The following is a 26,022-nucleotide window of genomic DNA, read 5'->3' on the forward strand; positions in this document are numbered from 1 at the left end:
CACACCTAAATGAAGTTTATTTGACATACATTTTCTCTGTAAGGCATTCACAGCCTTCTTTTGCCTAAGAACATGAGATAGCACTTCAGCACTGTGCTTGCGTCCATTTATTTTATTTTATTTATTTTTAAAATAAATCAATTATTTTTTTAAGTTTATTTATTTTGAGAAAGCGTGAGCATGAGTGGGGGAGGGGCAGAGAGCGAGGGGAGAGACAGAATCCCAAGCAGGCTCTGTGCCATCAGTGCAGAGCCTGATGCAGGGCTTGATCTCACAAACTGCAAGATCATGACCTGAGCCGAAATCAAGAGTGGGACGCTTAACCAACTGAGTCACCTAGGTGCCCTGCTTGGGTCCATTTTAAATGGTGAAATCACCAACAAAAATTGTAAAAAAACATGATACTAAATAGACTGTGAAAACAACACTTGTTTATAGTATAAGAGCTGGAACGAGAAGGTACAGTGTCACCCTCAGCTGGGAACATTGGGCATATCTGGAAAAGACTACGAAATTGCTATAAGTATTGACTTTGGAGTTACAAATAAATTCTAGTGAGTAGAACAAATTCACAAATATGGAATTTGAATAATGAGGATTGACTGTATAATGTCCAACTCTCCCACTTCCAAGTGTCTTCATTATAGATATATTGTGAATATGAAGAAAGGAGATATGAACAAAGATCCTTAATAAAGCATAATTTGTTAATGGGAAATAATTGGAAACATACAAATTCCATACAATGGGATGCTATGAAACTGTTAAAATTATGAAAGAGATTTATTATATATTGTGTTCTTAAAATAAGCTAGAGAAAAGAAAATGTTAAGAATATCATGAAAAAGAGAAAATACATTTATGTAAGAACTGTATTTATAAAATAAAATGCGTGTATAAGTGGACCCACCCAGTGACTGTGTTGTTCAAGGGCCAGGTGGACACCAAAATTCTGGGGAATGAGATTAAAGGGATATATGTTATGCACTTCAGATTATGTGAATTTGTTGTAATGAGTATATAATCTTATAAAAATCTACGTCTTTGCAAAATAAGTTTCTGTATGTTGCTCACTTTTATAAAAGAAACGCTTTGGAAATACTAACTCATACCAATTTTTGCCTATGCGAATTAGCAAAAAACTTCCTTTATGTCATAACTATCTCACTTAATCTCTGTAGACTTCATTCTCTTTACCTGTAAATCTAAGAATCATGAAAAAAAGATGCTATATTTAAAGGATATTTAAATATCAGTAAATAATTATTGAATACGTTATGTTAAAAAAATTGTTCTTTTTTAGAAAGGTGCTAACCTAGATATGTTGAATTTGGCTACTAGTATCACACAGTTAAGCACCTATGAACAATGTTCTAGGCTGGGTAAATTATATTTATCTTGGGGTTATTTTAGCTTCCTACTGATTTAGGTAACTTTTGTGTCTCTATTTTAGGAAATCAGAAGTCAGGCCAGTTTAATAAGACATTGACCAAGATACTGATTTTCTAATTCCTGTTCTAGAAAGTTGTAGAAGAGGAAAAGCAGGAGCATGTGGAGAAGGTTAAAGAACTTTTGGGCTGGGTGTCTACCCTAGCAAGGAACACACAAAGCAAAGCTACCTCATCCCAGACCAAAGAATCAACGGACATTGAAAAAGCTATTTTAGAACAGCAGGTGAGTAGAAGAGCCATCTGTCTCTTAATAATATGTAAGAATGCGTTAGATGGAATAAAACAAATCACATATGGGCCATCACAGGAATGATATTCTCAATAAATGTTAACTGCCTAACTTAAAGAAATTTAAGAAGTCATCCTATTTATACTTTACCTTCTTAATCAACTTTATATAGCTTATTGGTAATAAAAATCTGACCTAAGCTAGGTTTTTCCCTAGGATTTTTAAAGAGTTATTTCAAATAATTTTGATTCTTTGATCTATTGGGTTCTGAGGCTATACTCTTTGTTTCTACCACCTAGGTTCTGGCAGAGGAACTGACAACCAAGAGGGAACAAGTCTCTGAGGCCATTAAAACCTCACAGATCTTCTTGGCCAAGCATGGTCATAAGTGAGTATTAAATGAGAAATGTTGGCACATGTAGGGGACTGAATCTACTTGGCTAAAACTCAAGGTCACAGGGAGACTGGAGAATTTAGGGCTGCAAGAGCCAGATTATGAAGAGCCTCATTGTTCGCGCTGAAGAGTTTGCATTTTACCTTGTTGACTATGGGGAGGAGTCTCTTCTATATGATTAGATTTTGTTGATGAAGATTTCTAGAACAGTTTTACAGAGAATACATTCACAAAGTGGAGGCCCGAGACCAGTAAAGAGGCTGTTGTGATAATATAGGCGAGAAATGTTGAGGGTGGAGAAGGGCAAGAATTCAAAGTTATTAAGGATGATGAACTTACAGCGTTTGGTGACGAATGAAGATTGTCAGATATAACTTCTAGGTTTCTGGCTTAGGTCTCTGAATGTATGGTGATGACACTAACCAAGATAGGGAATACACGAGAAGGTGTGGATTGAGGGAGAAGGCAGCTTTATTCTTAGACATTATGAACCTGAAGAGCCCACAGGACATAAGAGTGGAAATACTTAGAATGTATTAGAAGGTACCTCATATGTTAATTTATGCCTTACATAGTTCCACTAAAGTTGTCCAATGGGGAGGTGTGTATGTAAATTTAGAATTAATGAGAGAAGTCTAAAGTGATGCAGATCTGAGTCATCAGCATAGTAGAAACCATGAATGGATTAGTTTACAAGCGTTCAAGGGCGTCTTGGTACTTGTCAGCCTGTAAAGGAAGCCTTATAGAAATAGAGGGAATATTATGAGTGATACTTTAGAACCTATGAGAGAATAGTGTTCCAAAAAGGAGAAAGTGGTCAGAGGTCAAGAAAGACTGAGACTGAGATGTTTCTCTTGAATTTGGCAAGTTGGAAGTTTTTGATGACTGATGAAAAGTTGAGGCATGATGTCAGATTCAGTATGACGGGGAGTACATGAGGTGAGGAAGTTAGTGATAGCAAAATTAGACTACTCTTTCAAGAAGCTTAGCCATAGGAAAGGGCAGGAATAATACAGTAAATAATTAGAGTAGAATATACAATCAAGAAAGACCTCTTCTTAAAAGATCAGAGGAACTTAGCTATGTTTATGGACTGAGTCTCAAGGACCAAAAGGGAGAAAGAGATTGAATAATAACAGGAGAGGGGTCCCAGAGTTATAGGAGAGGACACAATTTATCAGTGGGTAGAAAGTACAACCCTAGACCAGAGTCAAGACAGCTTTTCCTATGAGGGTTGAGGAAAAGGAGATTAGGAAAGGTGTGGATGGAGGTAAATATGTAAGGAGTGAAGCCAGAAGGTGAGTGAATTCGTGCCCAGTGGTCTGCAATTCCTTTTGAAATAGACTGAAAGGTTGTTTGCTGTGAAGATAGCTCCCTCACAGGGCAAAGGAATTGGGATTGACTGGGGCCTCCAAGAAGGTTGTCAGGAAGCTCTCAGGTTCACTAGAGGCTGGAAACCAGTAGGATCTCCTCCATAGGGTCTCCTCCCTCCCCCCACCCCGACACACACACACACACACACACACACACACACACACAGGATATACTTAGCCTGCAGGCAGGAGCAGAGAAGTCCAGTGATTCTATTGATCTGGGGCAGGAGTTTCATCAGATTAGCAAGGACAGAGTGCAAGGCTAATAACGGGGAGCTAATAGAGACTATGGACTGTGGGGTCTGGACTACAAAAAGAAGATACTGAAGATCGTAGGGAGGAATGATAGATTAAGAAAAAAGTGGGAGAGTTAAGGAGGGCTTAGGAAATCTCAATAAATTGATGGGTAGTTGCAAAATTCACCAAATCCAAGATTGTGATTACCTCTAGGGAGAAAGGTAAAAGAACAGGGTTGGTGACAAATGTACATGGGACTTTGAATATATCCGTAATGTCTTATTTCCATGAAAAAGATCTAAAGTAAATCTGGTACGGTACTAAAACTTGGCAAAGGTGGATAGTTGGGTAATAGGTAAATGAGAGGTTATTTTCTCTTTTGTCTGTTTAAAATATTTTATTTTTAGAAGAGAACGTTTTTCCCTAAAAGAGCTTCAATGTTTCATCTTCTAGGCTCTCAGAAAAAGAGAAGGAACAAATATCTGAACAATTAAATGCCCTAAATAAGGCTTACCATGACCTTTGTGATGGTTCAGCAAACCAGCTTCAGCAACTTCAGAGCCAGTTGGCCCAACAGACAGAACAAAAGGTACATTTAGTTTCTCTCTCCAAATAGGAAAGGTACCTTTTGAATGGTATGAAAGCAGCTTTGCTGATTGAGAATCATGTTCACTAGCTTTCCATGACCAATGTGACTTAATTTTTAACCTCACCATAGCAGCCATTTGTCTTGTGTTTCTTTACTGGGGTTCCATGATGTATTGGTCAGTCAAGAACACTAGAAGGCACTTATGGCCAACGCTGTAGACCTGATTTACAGTTTCTGTTTCTGCCATTTTATGGCAGACCGCAATTGAAGAGAATATAAATCTTATATCTGATCACAGGGCAGCAAGATTACTCCTTCATGGCGTTGTCATTCAAAAGTTGACAGCCAGAAGTTCTGAATATTGGGAAGAAAAAGCCATGTCCTTCTTCCTCCATATTTTTTTTCATGGCTACTAAATAAGTGAGAAATGTTCATTTTCCAAGCAAACTGGTGGATTGGTTGTACTGACTGAGACGCTGGTTCCCCTCACCCATGGTCATTCCATAGTGTGACATCTTTACCAGTTCCCACTCATGTTCCCTTCCCAGACCATAGGAAAATTGTCAAGTTCCTGCTGGTTGTCCTGAGTTCTTCCTGGATTTTTGTGTGTATATGTAAACTTACCATATTATATACATGTGTCTCTGGGATATATATGTGTTTGCCTGCTTATTTCCTATGTTGTGAAGCAATGGCCAAATTATGTGGGGCAGGTCAAAATTTAAGTTCATGTGGTTGTCAGATTTGGTCTTGATGATGCTCAAAATGATATTCAGACAAAACATGCTTTGACTCTGGTCCTTGGGTATGAAATTGGTGCATCAGGAGCTAGAGTTATAAAGATCACAAGACAGAACCAGCTATGATTTGTTTGAGAGTAGTTTTCCAGAAAGAATATGCTGGTTTAGCATCCTTATGTAAGGTAGCCCACTTCTAATGGCTTATTGCTTCACCATATAAGGGAGTATGTGAAAAGTTTTAACAATTGCTTGCTGAGAACACCCAGTTCTCATTTTGAAAGGTTAAAAAAGGGGGGGGAAAAGAAAGAAAGACAAGCTGCTGAGCACCACTACATTGAGCATGATGTGTCCCCTGTTACTGTTTGTGTGTTTCATGTGAAGTATTGTTCTGATTAACTGACATCCTTGCTTACAAGTTTCACTAACCCTTTGGAGTTTAAGCACAAATGCACAAAAGGGAAAAAGAGGACGACCTGTTTGGGGTTCTTTTTTACAAAAAAACAAACAGTCGCATGCTGGACGCTAACCCCAAGCTTACACTGTGTGTGCGATGCGGCTGAGCTGCTCCGTAAGGCTCTCTCTCTATCTGCCCAAGGCGTGCTGCGACTCTGGTAAGTAGAAGCCTTTTACGTTTCCTTTCCTCCTCTCCGTCTGTCTTTCTCTGCTTGTTTAGGTCAGAATGCCCTTGTTTGGTGGGGCTGAACTGGATTTCTCTGGATTATTGCCCGGCTCGGTGCTTCTTGCCTGTCCTTCAATCCTGAGAGTATTGGAAGGAACAGCCTGTAGTCTTTTCTCTTTGTCTAGCAATTGGCTAGACTCCAGGTTTTTCTTCAATATCAGTATTTGAGGAATCTCACAGAAGAAATTAGAAGTTCTCAAAAGAATTTTTTCCTTTGTCATCTTGTCTGCTTCTGAACAGTCTTTACGTGGATTTTATAAAAGGAATTTTTCATGTATCTCAAAGAGTCCTATGCTAGTGCGATTTTCCCTTCAGTCTCTACAGAACAAATACCTGGTAAATGCATATAATATACATTTGCGTCATACAAGTGGAACTACTTTCTAGGTTCAGAACACAGAAGGAGGATGGGGAACAACACATAATATTTTAAGTAGTGGTGAGAATTCTATGTGTTAGTCCATTATTTGAATAAATACAGTGAGATTAGGGATGTGAACCAAATGTGTTCCCTCATTTGCTCTCCATTCTTTGTCTCTTATACTGTGCAACTAATTGAATTTGAAATTCTCAGTGCATGCCTTTAAAATCTGGGGGCAAGTAGTTTAAAGATTTTAAGGATTTCCTTACTGGTTACCAATTTATTCATTAATTCAACAAATGTTTCTTGAACTGCCAGTACTGTTCTTAGACACTGAATGGGCAGATACCTGCTCTTACAGAGTTTACTCTCCCTGAGACAGAATGGAATGCATTATTTAGGAGGCAGAGAAGTGATTGGCAGTTGCTTCAACAACATCCTCCATGGATAAATCCTCCATGGATTAGTTCAAGAGTTAAACGAGGATCAGAAAGTAATACTGACTGAAGGGGGCAGACAAAATCATCTATAGGAAACAAAGATAATGAACATAAACAAGAAGAGGTAGAAAGTTGAAAGTAATAAAAGTAAGTGACAAAACACTTGAATGATTTAATCTTTTTTATTTTTTTAAGTTTAATTATTTTGAGACAGAGCAAGCATGAGCAGGGGCGGGGCAGAGAGAGTATCCCAAGCAGTCTCCATGTTGGAGCGTGGAGCCTGACACAGGGTTTGATCTCATGAACCATGAGATCATGACCTGAGCTGAAATCAAGACTTGGACGCTTAACTGACTGAACCACCCAGGCACCTGTTAAACGATTAAATTTCTGAATACCATCATTCTGTGATAAAAGGCTTTCAAACAGGAAGGAGCCATTTTTAGGCTTTTTGGGAAGGGTAATTTTGGCAATGTGTAGATTTTCTTGCTTTACTGGACGTAGGACCTAACTCCTGAGTGTGATGCAGTCTACTGTGCCTTTCCTTCATGCTCTTCTGGGTCTGATAGAGGAGGCAATTTAATAGCATGAGACTTAGAGTCAGGCCTTGATTTGACTCTGAATCTCACTTGTTTTGTGATCTTGGACAAGTTACTTAATAACTTCGCTGTGCCTCATTTTCTCATCTGGAAACTAAAGATTAAAATAACTGTTTTCATAGGATTGTTGTGAGAAGTAAATATCAGTGCTCAATAAATATATTAAGTGCCCAACAAATTGTAGGTGTATCTTGGAGGCTGTACTACCCATTTTAGCCTGGACCAGAAGAAAAGTTCCTAGTGGTTAGAGGCAAAGGTCCCCAGTCTGTTCCTTCCTTGACTTGCTACTTCTGATTCCCAGAACTAATTTAACCAAGAGCCATTGCCTTGGGAGATACTTACAGTGGCCACTGCATGAGACTGCCCCAGTTGTGGAACAGCTGCTTGAGTGGTACACGTTGGGCTGTTTACAGAGCTGCACACATGTCATGTGGCCATTGGGCTGCTTGACTCTTCTAATCCTGTGGATTGGTCCTGCCGAACTCATTGGCAGAGACATCCTACTTCAGAATCTTCTGCACAGGTTACAACACTGAGAAGCTGTTTTATAGGGTTGACTTTTCACTTTTGAGGAACTGGTAGATTTCTGGAAGAACCTTTGTGGTGATTTAGTCTTAGAGCTGACCTTTCACCTTCACCGCTTGCTACTTTGTAGAGCTTGTCACTCAGATATGCTTAATGCCAGCATCTGTCAAGTAATCTGTGAACTTCCAGCCACGTTCAACATTCTGCAGTTTAGAAAAACTCTTTTTTAGTATTAACGGTGCCAGGCTTCAGTGTTTCCTACACATTGGGGCTCATTCCAGGCTGGGTTTTTCTTGTGGTCAGAATTTGATAGACTATAGTTCTTTGAAGGAATGCTTTCACCAGGCATGCTTCTCTGATTCAGTTTTCTTTTTCGTTTTCCTTTTAGGGCTGCAGAGCTGTTGCTGGGGTGATTGACCTAGGCACAGTGGAGATATTTCCCATCTTCAAAGCCATGCAAAAGGGCCTCATTGACCAAGACACAGGCCTTGTGCTCCTGGAATCCCAGGTTATCATGTCTGGCCTCATTGCCCCTGAGACCAGTGAAAAGCTCTCTCTGGAAGAGGGTCTAGCCAGAAACCTCATTAATCCCCAGGTGTACCAGCAGCTGTGGGAGCTACAGGATGCCCTGTCCTTAATAAGCAGGCTTACTGAGAGCAAAGGCCTTCCTTCCGTGGTGGAAGCAATTGAAAAGAAAATAATCAGTGAGAGAATTGGACTAAAAGTGTTGGAAGCTCACCTGGCAACTGGAGGTTTCAGTTTTCCTCCTAACGAGGGCTGCGTCAACCTAGAGGAGGCTTTTCACCAAGGCCTTATTTCTGCAAGGCTTCACTCAGTGTTAGAGTCTTACTTGAAATCATCCAAGAATTTGATAGACCCCAACACAGCTGAGAAAATCAGTTTGCTAGATCTGACGCAGAGATGTATTGTCCACCAGGAATCAGGGTTGAAACTGCTCCCCGTCAAACAACTGGCAGGGGGAATGGTGAGCCTAAAATCAGGCCGGAAGGTTAGTGTTTTTCGTGCAGTTCAGGAAGGCCTAATAGATAGGCAGGTCACTGTCCGGCTGCTGGAAGCTCAGCTTTTTGCTGGTGGCATAGTAGATCCAAGAACAGGACACAGACTTACTGTAGAAGAGGCTGTAAGACATAATTTGATTGACCAAGATATGGCCTGTGCTATTCTCATAAGGCAGCTTCAGACAGGAGGTATCATAGACACCATCACTGGGCATAGGCTGACAATAGATGAAGCAGTGAGCAATGATCTAGTAGCTGCTAAGATTGCTCTTGTGATTCTGGAGTCCCTTTGGTCATTCATGGGGTTGCTGTGGCCTGAATCTGGAGAGATCCTCCCAATCACAGATGCCCTGGAACAAGGTATTGTGTCTACTGAACTAGCTCACAAAATTCTTAGTGGCCGACAACATATTAAAGCTCTGTTTCTGCCAGCAAGCACAGAGGTTTGGTCCTGGAGAAAAGCAGTAGAAGATGGTATGTTGGACAGAGATCTTGTCAATAACTTAAAATCCGTTTGCATACCTGATGTGATGCCCCACATGCAATTAGCAGATTATTCAGAACGAACCAAATTGAACATTAATCCTGGAGCAGTAGGTCTACCACACAGCAGGTGCCAAACTGAGGGCGTAGTAAGCCATGGTGAGAAGCTGTTGTTTCAGCTGATGACTCACAGCTATATTAATGTGCAGGATGGACAGAGGCTGCTCCTGGTAGATGACAAGCTGTTAGAGACACTGACAGCAAGAGGAGAATATCAAGCAAGTCCTCCAGAAGTGTTTGAAATTGGGCATCAGAGACTAGAAAGTCCCAAGGGATTACAAGAATTGGTGAATGTCAAAACCACAGAAACGTTCTCTGATGGACTGAGTGTGAAGCCACGTGAGCTCCAGATTTCTTCTCAGAACAAAGACTATCCCACTCAGGCAGTTTGCAATGAAGCAAAAGGCAAAAGGACCACAATGGAAACTGAAGGTTCCTCAGTAGAGAACTCTGAAAGGGACCTGTTTGTGGGGGAACAAAAAGTGAGAAATCCAAATGTTGATTCTTTGATGGTCCTAGATAAAGTCCAATCAGAGTTAAAAGGACAATTGCTAGGTACCAAAAAGGAAGAACTAGCAGGAATGTCTACCAGAGAAAATGTTAGCAGGAGATTTCTCCTTACAGTACCCACTGAGGAAGCTGAAGCTGTGACCTTGGCGGTAGGCAAAGAGCCTTTCTCTGTCGAGACACCAAAGGAAGAATGGCAGAATTCCAGAAAGGCTTCCTTTCTGTGTCAGACAGAACAAGCAAACACACTTGAAACTGAAATTCCAGGTGAAACTGGGAGGCTACTCCTAAAACCCCAAAGCAAAAAGCCACAATTTCAGATAAAGAAAACTCTAGACTTAGAATCAGAGCTAAAGTCTGAAGATGACATGAATATTCATACTCTAGATAAACAGAAAACCTTAAATAAAACATTTTTGCGTAGGGATGACCATAAACATAATCCAGAAGGACACAACATTGCAGGCGGTAGTACGATGACATTAGAAAAAACAGATGCAGAAGATCATGGTCATGAAACCTCCCTGCCATGCGGTCATCCTTCAGAATTGCTCCCGGAAGCTACCTTAAATACGTTATCTGCACAATTACTAGATGGTGGTATCATTCACGGACAAACAGGTCAGAAGCTCTTATTAAATGAGGCAATAGCCCAAGGTATTGTGCCCAGCCACACTGCCGTCAAACTAATGGGAAAGCTGAACATGTTTCGTGGCTTCTTTGACTCTCAGACCTGCGAGTCTTTGACTACTGAAGAAGTCATCGATGAAGGTCTGATGGATGAGAAACTATTACATAATGTCCTCAGGGCGGACAAAGCTATAAGTGGAGTCTTAGACCCCCGTAGCCACACACTGTGCTCTGTGAGGGAAGCAGTTGCAATGGGACTTCTTGACACACAAACAGCCTTGAGAATTTTAGAGGGGCAGGTGGTGACTGGTGGCATTGTTGACCTGAAACGAAGCAAAAAAGTTTCAGTAACTTTGGCCTCAAATCTTGGCTTGGTGGACAGTGCTGATGAGACAGAGCTTATAAATCTGGAGAAAGCTTCCAAAGGCAGAGATGCTGAGAAAACAGTCAGGGAGAGATTTATTAGCTTACAAATGGAAACAACTGGAATTCTAGACCCTGAGAGCAAATCTCCTTTAACAGTCATGCAGTCCATTGACAGAGGACTTCTGGAGAGAGAGGAGGCTGTTCAGTTGTTGACCAAGCAGGTGGCGGATGGAGGTATCATTCACCATACATCTGGGATGAGACTTTCTGTTGATAATGCCTTTGAACATGGCATCATTGATGAAGATTTAGCCAAGCAACTCAGAAAAGTTGAGAACTTAAGCCTCCATCGCTTTTTTCATCCTGAAACCAAGGAAACTATTTCCCTTTCTGAAGCCATAAAATTAGAACTTGTTAACCCAGACTTGAAAAGAGAAATCCAAGAAATTCAGGCTTTGCCTGGAAGCTTTGTAGGTCACATTTCTGGCCAGAGATTGGCCTTGGCAGAAGCTGAAAAAGAAGGACTGTTAACTAATGAAGCAATATTGTCTTCAGGAATGATGCATGGGATTGTAGATCCTGAGAATTACAGAATTGTTCCCTATTCGGAATTAGTAAAGAAATGTAAGATTGATATTGAATCTGGACAGAGATATCTAGAAGTAATTCCCTTCTCAGACATTAAAGATGGAGCAAGTGACAAAGTGCTTACATTGTCTCAAGCAACTCAGCTTGGAAAAGTGGACTTTGTATCTACACTGAAGGTTTTGGAAGCTCAAGCAAATACTGGGGGGATCATAGATACTGCCACAGGAAAAAGACTGACATTGGCATCAGCCTTAGAACAGAAATTAGTGGATGAAAACATGGTTAAAATTATTGCATCTCATCAGGTGTTAAATGGAGGAATTGTTGACATATTTAATGATCAGAGAGTGACTTTAAAGGAAGCTGTTGAGAAAAGATTGATCAGTCCTGAACTGGCAGCTATGATCCAGGTAGATCCTTTAGAGTCCTGCAATCACGGGGCTCAGATTGAGAAGCAAGATGGGATTGAAGTACGTGAAATAGAGAAGGAATTTCTAAGAAAGGAAATGTTAGTTGTATGTAATCAGACTGCTGGAATGAGTTGTGGTAAAGGAGCAAGTGAGAAATTATTTCAGATTGCAAGTCAGACTGTACAAGGAAAGGTTCAGACAAGAGTTTCTGATGGGGGGCAGGCCAAAAAGAGCATGGAAATTTCATTACAGGAAATGGAGTGCAAGGATCAAGATAAAAAGAGAGTTTCTCCAGATGCTGAAGAATCTGTCGGTATCATAAGTCCTGGCGATCATAAAGGTACATTGTTGGGCCAAGGTTCAGCGACACTCTCTCGCTCAGAAGCTCATGATTTTAAATTCAAAGAGGTGGCTAGTAATGATGTGGAAAAAAACACAAATGAAGAGCAGGAAACAGTAGGAGCCCAAATAGAAATTACTTCCCATATGAAATGGTCTACATCAGGTCCAGATTCTAAAGAGATAAGGGAAAACCAAGAAAGAATTATTTCAGAAGTACAGGAATCAGATTATGAAACTTCAGGCAGATTGCTGAGTGAGCAGGTTATGCAGAAATCAATGAATACCAGAGAGAAAAGTAAGAGGAAGGAGAGGGAGATGAATCTAGAAGAAAGTGTTGAAACACACAAACCAGTTCTTTCCAAAGAAAAGTTGAATCAAGAAACCATTGTTACAGCTGACCAGGGATCCACCGTAGAGAATCTACCTGTGGAAATAGCCATTAGTGAAAAAGAAGCTGGTAGAGAGCTGGAATTTTCTATTATTTGTAAAGATGAAAACTCTTCCCAAATGATACCCAAAGGAATTTCTGTAAATCAGGATGCTTTAACATTCTTCAAACCCAATCAAGTTAGTGAAGGAGAAGTAAAAAATTTAAACCTCTGCCTAACTTTAAAAGCAGAAGAAAATTTTTCTCAAATTACTTGTGGGGCCCAGAGTGAACCATTCTCTTCTATGACCCCAGGACCTAAAGGATTACACTATCAGGAATTAGTTGGAAAGACCCAAGTTGCAGGCAGATCCCAAATTTCTGAAACAAACAAGCCTCTCCAGGGAACCATCAGACCAGAGACCAATGATTACCAAGATTCCTGTGTTACTTTTAAAACCAAAGAAACCAAAGATCTGATTCGCTCATCTAATGGATATAAAGAAAGATCATACCAAGAAGTACCTTCTGACTCAATAAGAACTCTTAAACTGGAAGAAAGTACAGTTTCTAGAGTAGACCCAAAAGAAGTCAGCTATCTGGAAGTCTCAGACAAAAAGGACTTTTATCATCAAGACAGCAAAAGTGATAATGAAATCTGTGGAATTCTTGCATCTAAAATAGTAACAACTCAGGAAATAACTGGAGAGAAATTTCTAGAAATGTCCAGCCCTACAGTTACAGATGTAGAGGCAGCATCTTTTGAGGGCATAGTGACTCAGGGCAATCCCAGAGTCTTAGTGTCCCTTCTTCCAGAGAAACTCTTCAAAGATGTGTCTCAAAAAGAGAGGACAGGGCAACAAGATGCCGCCATTAGTCCAATTATTGCAGAGACCAGTGAAGAAAATCCAGTGCCGCTCATATACCCTACAATGAAGATGGATGAGAGGACCCCACAAGAAGAGCTCACAGAAAGCCCTGGCAGTGAACAGACTGCTTTCACGACTACACCTGGGGGAAAGGGACATGAAGGTGTAAACCCAGAGCCCTTCCGAGCAACTAAAGTAAGTTTGCCAATGGTGTGTTTGTATATACGTATTTTATTTTATTTTATTTTATTTTATTTTATTTTATTTTATTTTATTTTATTTTATTTTATTTAAAAAAAAGTTTATTTATTTTGAGAGAGAGAGCAAGTGAGCAGGGGAGGTGCAGAGAGAGGGAGAGACAGAGAATCCCAAGCAGGCTCCATGCCATCAGCCCAGAGCCCGATGCAGGGCTTGAATCCACGAACCATGAGATGATGTCCAGAGCCGAAACCAAGAGTTGGATGCTTAAGCAGTTGAACCACCCAGGCACCCCTGTGTGTGTGTGTGTGTGTGTGTGTGTGTGTGTGTGTGTATTTTAGATATAACTAATTTAATGCTAAAACTCTTGACTGGATATTGAGTTTACATATGTATAATTGTGTGCATGCATACAGCTTCAGGGGACTAGATGATTCTGTAAGGTATAACTTAATTTATCATCATCTGTTTGTTATATAGCTGTTCAAAAATAGGCAGCATGTCTTTCCGAAAATCGTAAGGGTTTTAATTTAGAAACCAACATTGGAACTAATATGAAATATTGGAGCAATGTTATCTGAAATCAGAATAGCTTTTGGAAGTTTCACTAAAATGATGCTATATTGATAACTATGAGTCTCTCCTCCCCAAAGAAATTAATAAAATCACTCTTTTGTCTGACAGTTGAAGGCAACATGTTTTATTTCATCCCACCCTATGTGTAGTAAAAATTCTATTTTGTCTACTGGTAAGACCCAAACTACTTTTAAATTTTTTTTTTTTTCAACGTTTTTTATTTATTTTTGGGACAGAGAGAGACAGAGCATGAACGGGGGAGGGGCAGAGAGAGAGGGAGACACAGAATCGGAAACAGGCTCCAGGCTCCGAGCCATCAGCCCAGAGCCCGATGCGGGGCTCGAACTCACGGACCACGAGATCGTGACCTGGCTGAAGTCGGACGCTTAACCGACTGCGCCACCCAGGCGCCCCCCAAACTACTTTTAAAAGCATATTTAAAGGAGGATGTCAGATCTGAGTGAGTTTTCTTTTTGGTTCCACAGAATGTATTTAACCGGCAACTCTGCCTAGAACATGATGAGAAGCTGGTATCTTATCTGTCTCTATTACGAGACATTGAAATGAGGACCAAACAGATTCAACCTCTGGACCTAAACCTGGCAGAGCTACAGGATCTGCTGTGTCAGGCCAAGGTGGGTTCCCAGAGACTTCCCCCAGGCCCGCCAGCTTGGGAAAATAGAGACTCTTCAGGAGGAAAAACATGTTCAAAAATACTAACCATTTAAAGGACAAAAAAAAAAAAAAAAAAAAAAGATTGAAAAAGTAGAACTGGAGATCTCTGGAGAACACCAGGAAACACTGGTCTCCCAGAAACCAAAGCAGAAGAGACTCGAGGGAGGAGTTACGGAAGGAGGAAATACAGGAGGGGGACTAAGTACAGTAAGGACTGAAAGGGAGATTTAGTGCCAGAGAGTCATTGATGACCTTGATAAGAACAGTGTAAGATCGCAGGATATAAACAAGGTTGCCATGAGAACAAATGGGAGGTTGGAAGGTGGGAGCAATTAATGTAAATCGTTCTTTCCAGAAGTTTGGTAGTGCAGGTGAGGAGAGAGGTAGGGCACTAGCTGGAGGGGGTACGCTGAAAGAGGAATGTTTTGAGTGGATTTGGGGGCCAAGAGAAAGAACCAATAGAAAAGGAGAACTCGTTAGGGGAGAGAAGTAATAACTGATGGCATGAGATTCCTGAGGACATAATTAGACAGTTTTGAGATGGGGAAACCTGGAGGTTAAGACTTGCCATAGGATTGGAGTCACAACAAGGACAGACTGTAGAAGCTGAGCAGTTCTCTCAATATCCAGAGTATGGTCTTGCATAGGGTGGCTGAAGAGCAGGTGAGGACAGTGCCCAGAACCACTAAGCTTTTCCACAGCTTATTTCTGGCTTTTTTTGCTGAGGATCAGAATATTGTAGACTGGCTGAGTGGGAAGGCTGGGTTGGGATATTTTATATTTTTTGGTTCTGCCCCCTTGGAATTTGGAGTGGAAGAGTCCTTCTTTCATTTGTCTTGTTTGTTTGTTTATTTTTGAGAGAGAAACAGAGCAGGAGCAGGGGAAAGGACAGGGAGAGAGAAGGAAACAGAATCTGAAGCAGGCTTCAGGCTCTGAGCTGTCAGCACAGAGCCTGACGCGGGGCTCAAACTCACAAACTGAGATCATGACCTGAGCCGAAGTCGGTACTTAACTGACTGAGCCACCCGGGTGCCCCTCATTAGACTTATTTTGTGTCACCTTATATGAGGCTAATGACACTCTTGAAGAGGCATCATCTTGTAGCAGAAGGTGTACTACACTGATTCAGGAAACCTGAATCCAAGTCCTGAGTCCATTGCTTATCAGCTGGGTGATCTTGGACTAAAATAAAATAAAGTAAAATAAAAAAATAACATTTTCAACTGCTGAGGCATCTCTTCTCTAAATATGGGATAATAATATCTGCTCTGCCTACCTCAAGAATTAGTGATTGTGGGAATCAAACAAATGAATGTACATAAAACCTTTTTCTAAGCTGTAAAGCATGTGCAGGCATAAGTGACAGAAAACTATGTCCACAGTTGATTCCTAAATAGTAAGAGTTCCAGCCTTAATTTTGGAGGTAACTCACTTTATCCCCTCAGGTATTAGACAGTGAGCTAAAGGATCTGTCCACCTTGGTGCATCAGCAACTAGAGCGTGTAAATCAGATTATCATCAGCCAGCCTCAAGAAGTTCCTGCTCAACTGTTGAAGGCTCTAGAGAAGGATGCCAAGAATCTCCAAAAGTCCCTCAGCTCTGTGAGTGACACCTGGAGTTCCAGACTATTCCACCTCCAGAGTGCTATGGAAGTCCAGAAGGTAGCTTCTTGTTTTTATTCACAAAGGCTCACAACGTCTGGGATGGCTCAAAGATTTTTATAGTCTAATTTGACATTTATTTCTTAGACTAAAGTGTTAAGTCAGCGTGAACAGCTAGACGGCAGACTTCAAGATCTGAGAGACTGGGTTGGCAATACCAATCTTATTCTGAACAGCAAAGAATATAACGATGACACCAATGCGGACAGCCTGAATCACTGTCTCCAGCGGTATGAGGTAGACTGTCCACCCATTCTCAAGCATGTTTTAGTTGTCCTTTGAATTGTGTCAATTTTATTTTTCTGCCAGGCAAACGAGTATCTATCTACGAAAGACTGGTTTTCCATTTTAGAAATAGTCTGTTGTGTTTATCTTTTAGGTTCTCATACCCTTGGAACCTCAGGCATTATGGTTATTTCTCCTTTCAGCTATTCTGTGAGGGAGAGTCTACAGAATGGTCTGTGATTATCAACTTCATCTTGTCTTGATAACTGAGCGTCTAGTACCCATCCCTTGTTTCTAATTTTACACACACTAATTTCAGGAGAATTGTTGATCCATGGTTGAGAGCATGGCTTGGCAAACAAAAGGGCCAGATAATAAATATTTTAGGCCTTGCTGGTCTTATACAAATGGACCTTTTCTGTAGCAGCCATTCACTTCTGCTGTTGAAACACGAAAGCAGCTGTAGACAGTACGTAAATGAATGGTCATGGATGTGTTACAATAAAACTTTATTTACAAAAACAGATGGCAGACATATTTAGCCTGGGGGCTGTTGATTGCCAACCCCTGATCTAGACTGATGCTTTTCTTCTTGTTAAGCTTTAAATTAACTGATTCTTTTTATAGGTCAGTGAGAGAAAGGTAAAGACTGAGATATACAAGAACTGAGGTGTTTTGGTTTTTTTTCCTCCCAACATTGTTCTTTGTTTTGGTTATACTCAAGATGATATCAGATATTACTCACAGTGGTTTACCCTCCCTCTGCTATGGATAGCACACTCCTTAAATTATTTCTAAAGTCAGAGCAGAACTAAAGATATCCCCTCCTTTTGTTCCTTTTCCCCAGTCCTAAGAGTTTATCCATGGTCAGGCTTCTTGTTTCCAACCCCATCCCTTTTTGTCTTGCAAGAATTGACCTGCCATCTTTGTTTATACCCTTTTATCCAAATATATCATTAGGGGAGTGAGTTGCAGACTTGCTCTGTTCACTAACAGGAGTATTTAAAAAAAAAAAAAAAAGAGTGAAAAAAAAATCCTGTGACATAGTATATGGTATAAATACACAGAGTGTCTCATGCACTGGCTTCCTCCCCTAGTTATAACTTAATGCATGCCTTTATGGGAAGACAAACATGGTCTAAGTCTTGTTTTCCTAATGACAGTTTCCCAAATCCATTTGTCACAGGTGAAGAAAGATCCTTAGCTTAATGATAAATAACCCAGAAGTCCTTTCCGCCTGCTCTGCAGGACTGCTGACTACACTCAGTTTCAAAGTGTAGATATCTTCATTGTCTTTATTGCAGTATTACACGGCTGATGATCACTAAATGTTTGTGGAAATTTTGCATGCTTTTAATTGCCTGAAAACAGATAAATGCTAGTGTTTAGGCAGGTTTTAGTGCTTTAAGGAAGCAATGGAACTGTTATATAAGAAGGTCTCGCTGTAGTCTTTTACACTTTTTAAAATGTATAAGCAACATCGTTTACTGTCAAAATCATGGTTTAGTGAACCACAGACAAATTGAGTACTTTCTCACTTCTGGTCTCCCGGTAACTCACTGCTGGACAAATACAAATAGATGTTTGAATCTAAGAAAATACAATTAGATCTATCTCAGACCCGAAATTCATGATATATTCTCCAAACATTAAAAAAAAAAAAATGTTGTCTCTAGATACCTGGGATGAACAGTAGTATAATTATATTAACATGAATAATTAAAAGCTTACTGCATTTGGAAATCAAAGTCCAGTAAAGGAAACCTAATTGTAAGATATGAGGAGTTTGGAGAGAGCAGAAGTGAGAGAGATTTCCTATGCTGGTTTGGCCCTAGAAATTATCAGTATTGATTATTAAATTAACCTCTCTTTAATGTTGACTCTGATTAAAGCCAACAGATTCTACTTTGATAGAGAATTAGAAGTTTTATTTTTATTTACTTTATTTCTTTCATTTCCTTTCTTAGGATTTGAAGCAGCCCATGGCTGACAGGAAATCTCAGCTGGATGCTCTTGCTTTTGATATTCAGTTCTTTATCTCGGAGCATGCCCAGGACTTATCCCCTCAGCAGAACCGACAGATGCTGAGGCTTCTGAATGAACTGCAGAGGTCCTTCCAAGACCTTGCGGAGCAGGCCACAGCTCAGATGGATGCCTTGCAGGGCCGTTTTCAACAAATGGAGCAGGCAGTCCAGGTCAAGGTCAGACTGAACCAGCGGCTGGGCTCATTTTGTCTTTTGGGGTATCCTCTGTCTTTGAGATTTCTGGCCAGACTCCATCCGTCATAATTCTAGGAGCCTGCGTTTGCCAATTTTGAAATTTCACATCCTCCAGGCCAGTTTGGTTCTGGTCTAGGAGGCAGCTATTCTGGCTGTTTTTCTTGCCATGTTTTTGGTTTTATGTGTGCGTGTGAGAGAATACATGTGTTTACCTGTGTATGCATGTGCAAGTATTTTCTTTTTAGTGAGACTCTACCCTCACTGTGCCTCATTGTTTCTGACTTTCAAATGGAAGTTCAATCTCCAGCCCTAGTTTCTCCTCCTTTCTCCCCCAGGAGTCTTTTGAGGGCCATTAGGAACATTTAGGTACTCTGAGCTCTTGAGAAGAATGGTTTTGAAATGAGTTTTATTCTGGGGCTTTTCAAATGATTGACAGTAGTATTCCTTGACCACCTTCAAACAGCTGACAAAGAAATTTTTATCAGAATCAGATTAACTTTTTAGCACTTTAAAAAGAATTATTATTTTCTAGCACCTTTCTTCACACTGTAATGCCTAGTGCTCATTCAATTATGGAAAACAGTGTGTAGAATCAAGGATGTTACATTTTGAAAACAAACCATCCTACCACACATAACCCTCTTGCAGAACTCAACATAATTGCATTAATGGTGACATCATAACCTAAAAATACCAAAAATGATGCTTATGCCATTTTTGCTGTTTGAAAAGTAAGTTGGAATTCAGCAAGATGCTATTACAATGTCATTATCACCAGCAATCTGTCTCAGGGTCGCCTTTATTAAATATCGTGCAAAGTCGAATTGAGCTTTTGAGTTAGGCCTAGAGGAAATTAGGTTGGTCAGTTCCGTATGTCCCCCATTACTGCTTACCTGCTCCAACTGCATTGAAATTGAAATAAAATACTAATGAAACCCTTTAGGTTACTTTCCAAATCTGAAAATTTGCCACATCCTCACTTGGGAACTTATATAGCATGGTGTAGTTTGTGGATAATTAACGAAATAGTATTGGTCTGAGCCACTTTAAGATATAGCCCGGATCCAGGATAGACCGCAGAGCTGCAGCAGGTGGTAGAACTGCATGTGAACATTCTCTCTGAGCACATAATTGATTCCACAATGTTTATTAACCTTGTTATTGTCAGAAATGCTCTGCTTCTCTCTATATTTGCCCTGAATGCATGTGTATGTCCGTGTGTTAACTTGTTTGCTTTGCTTTTTTCAGATTCAGTCTGCACCCATCCTAACCCATGAAGATCCCGTTTTACAGCTGAAGAGCTCTTAGGAGTTCTCTTCCAGAGCCCTTCTATTTGTCCTAAAGAGGGGGAGAGAGGGCCAATTTGGGCACCTGTTTGTAAGTGCAGGTGACTAAAACACCATCAGAAGGTAGAAATTGGTGGAAAATGGTTCCAGAAGGATGGTCAGGAGAACACATCATGCTCAATGGCTCAATTAGGTGCTTCAGTGTCATGCAGCCAAGATGAGATCTGGAGAAAGGATCAGGCACAGAAACATATTCCCTCCCTCCCCCGGGGCCTGGCTTTTCTCTTTGATATCAGTGTAGATACCTAAAGGACTGAGAAAGTTGCTATTCTTGGGCAGTTTTCTTCTCAAAATAGCCAAGCCCCTCATGCCAGGCATGTAATCATTCCATTTAATGGGTGTCTACATCCGTGAGACATTTAATTTATAAAGTCAGCTCAATTATTAAGAAGCTCAGTTAGCTTATGAATTATCCAGTTCCTTGATTTTTTTTCTTCCTGATCCAGTCCTTTTAATTTTCCATATTTTAACTTTGTATGTAGCATATCTTCCAGTTCTGGTGGAGGAATTGATTAAAACCACTAATTTACTATTATCACCATGATATGAATATGAATTTGAAGCATCTGGACTCTCTGTTCTCCATTTCCAGGGATAATCCAGATAACTGCAGTCTGGCAAAGGAACTCCCAACCAAAACCTGGGAGCATTCTCACCTGAAATTATCCAAACTATTGACCTGGATCAACAGACTGTCCAAATGAGGGGAGCTTTCAGAATATGACTTCTGTGCTTTTTCCTGTTCTAGTCTCTCACCAACTTTTCCATCCTTAAGATATAACATTCCTGTTCCATATTTCAGGGAGTTATCTTCTATTTGTAAAAATGAGAATTATTAATTATCTCTCGGCCCCTTTGCATTTTAATTAGACCCTGCAGAAACAACAAAATACCTGTTACCAGAAACTGGACGATCTTTGCAACTGGCTAGGACAGGCAGAAAGCACATTGGCAGGCCACCAAGGTAGAGCCACCCAGCAGGATCTCTCCGCTTTGCAGAAGAACCAGAGTGACTTAAAGGTCAGTATGAGTTAATTCATTCTTCTCATTCCTTCAACAGATATTTATAAAGGCCTGCTATGTACCAGGCAACATAATGGTAAACCTCCCTGTTCTCCTGAAACTTACAGTCTCATGGGAGAGACAGACATTACACAGATCATCATAAAAACGAGCGTGTAGTTATTAACTATGATATGGATAAAGGAAAAGTTACACAAGAATATATAACAGCCAGACCCAATCTTGTCTAGGATGTCAGAAAAGATTAGTTTGAAAAAGTGTCACTTAAACTGAGAAGCAAAGGGTATATAGGAGTTAACGCACAGAGGCATGGAAGGAGGAGGAAACTATGCCAAGTACAATGTATTCAAGAACTGAAAGGAAGCTAGTTTGGTTGGACTGCAATGAGCAAAAGGAAGATTAGTGAATGATGGGAGGCAGGATCCACATCCTGCTGGGCCTTGAAGGCCACATTAAGGATAAGGAGTGATGGGGCACCTGGCTGGCTCGGTTGGTAGAGCATGTGACTCTTGATTTTGCGGTAGTGAGTTCAAGCCCACGTTGGCTAATAGAGATTACTTTAAAAAAAGAAGAAGGAGAAGAAGTGATAACCAAGGAAGTATAAGGGAGAAACCAAGCCTTGATTCAGCTGGAATCCTACTGTCAACTCCTGTTTATAGAAGAATGATCTCTTTGAAGATAACTCATTGCAAAATAAACATCATGTTTGTGGGGAGTCTCCTCTTTTGTCTTCATCAAATGTTTGCTTAGAAATTTAAATTTTGCTTAGAAAATTAAATATTAGAAATATTTAATATTTAATTTAATATTTAATATTTCTAATAAATATTAGAAAATTTCTTAAGTAAAAAAATCTTAGAAATTATTTGCATTGGCTTAGACCTAAACCTTAAAGCAGATTATAGTGAGGGACACACATCTGATGCAGGTCTGTGTCATGCTAGCCATTCCATCTTCGCACTGTTAGCAATCGTAGAAGAAGTAACACTGAAGTCTCTACCATCCCTGTGTTCGTGTGTTAAGGATTTACAGGACGATATTCAGAATCGGGCCACCTCATTTGCCAGTGTTGTCAAAGACATCGAAGGGTTCCTGGAAGAGAACCAGGCCAAGCTGAGCCCCCATGAGTTGACAGCTCTTCGGGAGAAGCTTCATCAGGCTAAGGAACAGTATGAGGCTCTCCAGGAACGGACACGGGTGGCCCAGAAGGAGCTGGAAGAAGTGGTGACTTCAGCCGTACAGCAGGAGACTGAAAAGGTAACCAGACTGCTTTGATACTTGGTATTTTTCAAAAATGAAAATTTTGGTACCTGGCAAATAAGTAAAAGGTATATAATGAGGGGAAACTCATTGCCTTACAGAGAACAGAATTATGAAAAGGGGTTACTTTGGAGTTGGTCTGTGAGTCATATATGTATGTATGTGTGTGTGTATTTACAGTTTATTTATTTGTTTTGAGAGAGAGAGTGGGAGCTTGGGAGAGCAGAGAGAGAGAGAATCCCAAGCAGGCTCCTCACTGACAGCATGGAGCCCAGTGTGGGGCTCGAATTCATGAACTGTGAGATCCTGACCCAGGCACCCCAGTCAAGATTTATTTATATAAGAATCATCCTGAAGGACTTTAAGTCAAGTATAGTTGGTAGGAAGTTCATATCACCTACCCCACCCCCCAGAGAAACATTTTTTTTGCTATCTGTGTACTCAGTCCTCCAATTGAAAAATGTTGGAAAGAACTTAGTGAAGAAGGGTAGTACACTGAGGAAGAAAGAGCAAATGGCATATTTCAAACATGAGTCTATACTGATGATCCAACAGCACTAGGGGGAAGTAGGTGGGGGGTCTTAGTGTGCCACAAGCTATCCCCAGGCTGCCCCTATAGATTCAGTGCAAACTGTGGCACTGGTACAAGTCTAGGAGTAGGTAAAGTCTCCAACGGCTCTCTGCACCCCCTCAGCACCAGCAGATTGAATTAAATCCTTTGCCTGGCCGCGGACTCTGACACTAATGGGGGAGGTGGAGAATGTGGAAAAGAGAAATAAGTTACCTGAAGGGGAATTCTGAAATACATGAATGTTTAATAAATTAAAATACTTGAACAGTCAGATAATGGAATTTGAGAGGCAAATTTTAGAACTCAGTGCTCTGTGTGGCAGAAAAAAGGATGGGAGTAGTCTGCATTTCCCTTAGGGAAGGGCAGCAAGTAATGAGTGTGACTGTGCTGTTTCTGACCCTACCAAGCCAGGCTATCATTTCCACACACCTAGAAAGGATTCTGTGAAGCCTTGCTGGGAAGCCAGGATTAAATCCTCTATTAAAGCCCTTTTAAATCCTGAAATTTGCCACCCACCCCTGCCCCCTACTCACTTTTTTTTTTCTTTTGAGCAGTGAGATATAGACAAAATCTAGAGATTGTTGTAAGTAATTGTTTTTCAACAGATTTAGAAGATGCTCATTCTTTTTTGTGGATGCCACGACTGTTTATACGTAGTCTTAGAGCTTCTCTTCTCCTTTAGCATAAAAGTCTCACCTTTTACTTAATTTGTTCTTGTATAGCCGAGTATCTAAGGTCTTCTTACTAAACCCCTTCTATGGCTTTCAGAGTAAAGCAGCAAAGGAACTGGCCGAGAACAGGAGTAAGATTGATGCTCTCTTGGATTGGGTGACTGGGGTGGGATCGACTGGCAGACAGATGGAGCAGCTGTCAGGAGCTGGCCTGGGGAAAGGAGCCATGGACACCACTGATGGCCACAGGGCAGTGAACCAAGCCCTGGCAGAGCTGGACAAGCAGTGCGAGAAGATGAAGGTGAGGATGTTAGCTTGTCCTCACGATGCCAGGGGCTCTCTGCCACCCCAGGCAAGTCACCATAACCTCCTTGCCTGTAAATTCAGTGAGCACTTCTCAGTTCATGCCCTCTTTGATACCTCAGCAGCTTTGACACCGCTGAAATACTGTGTGCCTTGGTTTCCAAAGCAGGACTCTGCCCCAATAATCCCTTTTCCTTTCCTCTGGCCAACTTGTGAAATACTGATGTGCTTCCGGGTTGTTGCCTAAGCCTATTCTCATCTTTCAGAATATGCTTCCCTTGGGTAATTTCATCCACTCATGACACTTCACTTATTATTTATACTAGTGAATTCCAGTATGTATTTGTCTCCAGCCTAAATGCCTGTGCTGGGCTTCAAACCAGTACATAAATCCATCTGCCTATTTGTAACTTGGAACCACAAACAGCTCAACCTCAAAAACGGAGCTCCTGTTTCCTATAACACCCCTCCCCCAGTCAGATGTGTTCTCCTTCCTCTACTTCCACGTAATTGTCTGAACTAAACATCATCCTGGGCTCCTTTCTCTCTTCTTTCCCATCCTTGCTCTAAAATGCTATATCCCTGATCAACCCTTTTAGTGGTTGCCTGTTGCTCTCAAGAAACCATTCCTATTTATCTCTATTCCTTTATTCATTATTCAGCAAATATTGAGCACCTGCTGTATGTCCGGCACTGGAGTTAAACCAGTGAACCAACCAGATGAACCATCTCCTAGGATATTAACTGGCATGTGCAGGCATGACTGAAAAACAGTATGTTTAGGGAACTCAGAAAACACATAGATTACCTATTTTAGTAGTGATATCTTTATAGCAAAGAAAATTTGGCTTAGCTAGAAATCTTCTATTGAATGGCCTTTGCGAGTCATTGCTGTGTTTGGTATTAGTAAGATTTTTACCTCTTGCATGCTATTCTATGGTTGGAGATCCATTGTAGGGTATCCCCCAAAGCTGTGGCAGTCTTTTAACAGCACAGAGCAGAAATGGGTCTGCTGTCACAAGGAATGTCCTGATACTTGTTGCTGGCAGTAGTCAGCCTGACCAAGGGGCATCTCCATCCCAGGAAAGAGACTGCCTTACTCATGGGTGGATGAGAATGGGGACATCTGGGGGGGTGTACAGACAAGCTATGGTACTGCCCCTTACTATCTACTTGAGAAGGAAATATTTGTCACCCCAGCTTCCCTGAGGTGATGTTGGAAGCTGACACTGTCAGGTTGCTGATACAGGTTGAAACTGGACAATATTCCAGAAAAAATTAGGCTCTTGTCCTGATCCTAGGTAGTTGCATAAACTATAGGTAGGCAGGAACACTGGCTGAACTCCCACTGTTGTCTAATAGACTCAGGAAGAACATTTTAAACAACAAAACAAAACAAACACAACTCCGTAAAATAACTTAAATCCCATCAAAACAGAAAAAGGTCCATGTGTAACCATGTAGCTATAGCACATACAAATAAGAAATACAAATTACTTATGCTATCCAGAAATACATTTTATTCTCACTAAAATTTAAATTGTTTATTTAATGAATTAATTTTCCAAGAACTTTTCTAGTTGGGACCGGCTTCATGGATATGTAAGTGACATATTTCACAGCTAAGTATTTGCAGTTTTTATACTGTCATATGTCTGGCTTATCCAACTTACTTTCCCCTTCCACTAATGTGAGTAGTTATCAGCTGGCCATTTGTACCTTCCCTTAGGCTTAGGATGGTTTAGTAAAGACAGCCAGATTCTAGTCTCAGTTTGTCCCTTAACTGTCTGGGTGACCTTAATCAAGACATATAACATCTTTCTGGTATCCCTTATCCTAATATGTTTAATATAGATATTATATTGTCTGCCTACATTGCAGGTTGTGTCCCAAATCAGTTGAGATAATACATGTGAAATCTCTTTGAAAAATGTAAGATCTTATATGTGTCAGTTCAGCTGGAATTTGTATATGGCATAATCCTTAGAGAGTGAGAGATATTGGTGGTTTTTTGAGCAGCTGGAAAAGTGGCCTAT

General features: G+C 40.6%; 1 protein-coding gene across 9 annotated transcripts in view; it reads left to right on the forward strand.

Annotated features, from left to right (window-relative positions):
* MACF1 (microtubule actin crosslinking factor 1) overlaps nt 1-26,022 on the forward strand; it is a 315,228-nt gene that overhangs the window by 186,850 nt on the left and 102,356 nt on the right. For 7 of the 9 annotated variants that reach the window (XM_042996700.1, XM_042996694.1, XM_042996695.1 and 4 more), the window contains exons 33-43: nt 1,522-1,674; nt 1,980-2,068; nt 4,138-4,273; nt 8,006-13,453; nt 14,518-14,667; nt 16,153-16,368; nt 16,456-16,605; nt 18,561-18,794; nt 21,029-21,178; nt 22,205-22,438; nt 23,781-23,984. In XM_042996700.1, the coding sequence (XP_042852634.1) occupies nt 1,522-1,674; nt 1,980-2,068; nt 4,138-4,273; nt 8,006-13,453; nt 14,518-14,667; nt 16,153-16,368; nt 16,456-16,605; nt 18,561-18,794; nt 21,029-21,178; nt 22,205-22,438; nt 23,781-23,984 (7,164 nt within the window). The remainder of the gene's footprint in view (nt 1-1,521; nt 1,675-1,979; nt 2,069-4,137; nt 4,274-8,005; nt 13,454-14,517; nt 14,668-16,152; nt 16,369-16,455; nt 16,606-18,560; nt 18,795-21,028; nt 21,179-22,204; nt 22,439-23,780; nt 23,985-26,022) is intronic. The other 2 variants (XM_015542185.2, XM_015542186.2) reach the window with 1 other exon arrangement.

This window comes from Panthera tigris, chromosome C1 (genome assembly GCF_018350195.1).
Source record: "Panthera tigris isolate Pti1 chromosome C1, P.tigris_Pti1_mat1.1, whole genome shotgun sequence".
Taxonomy (NCBI): Eukaryota; Metazoa; Chordata; class Mammalia; order Carnivora; family Felidae; genus Panthera; species Panthera tigris.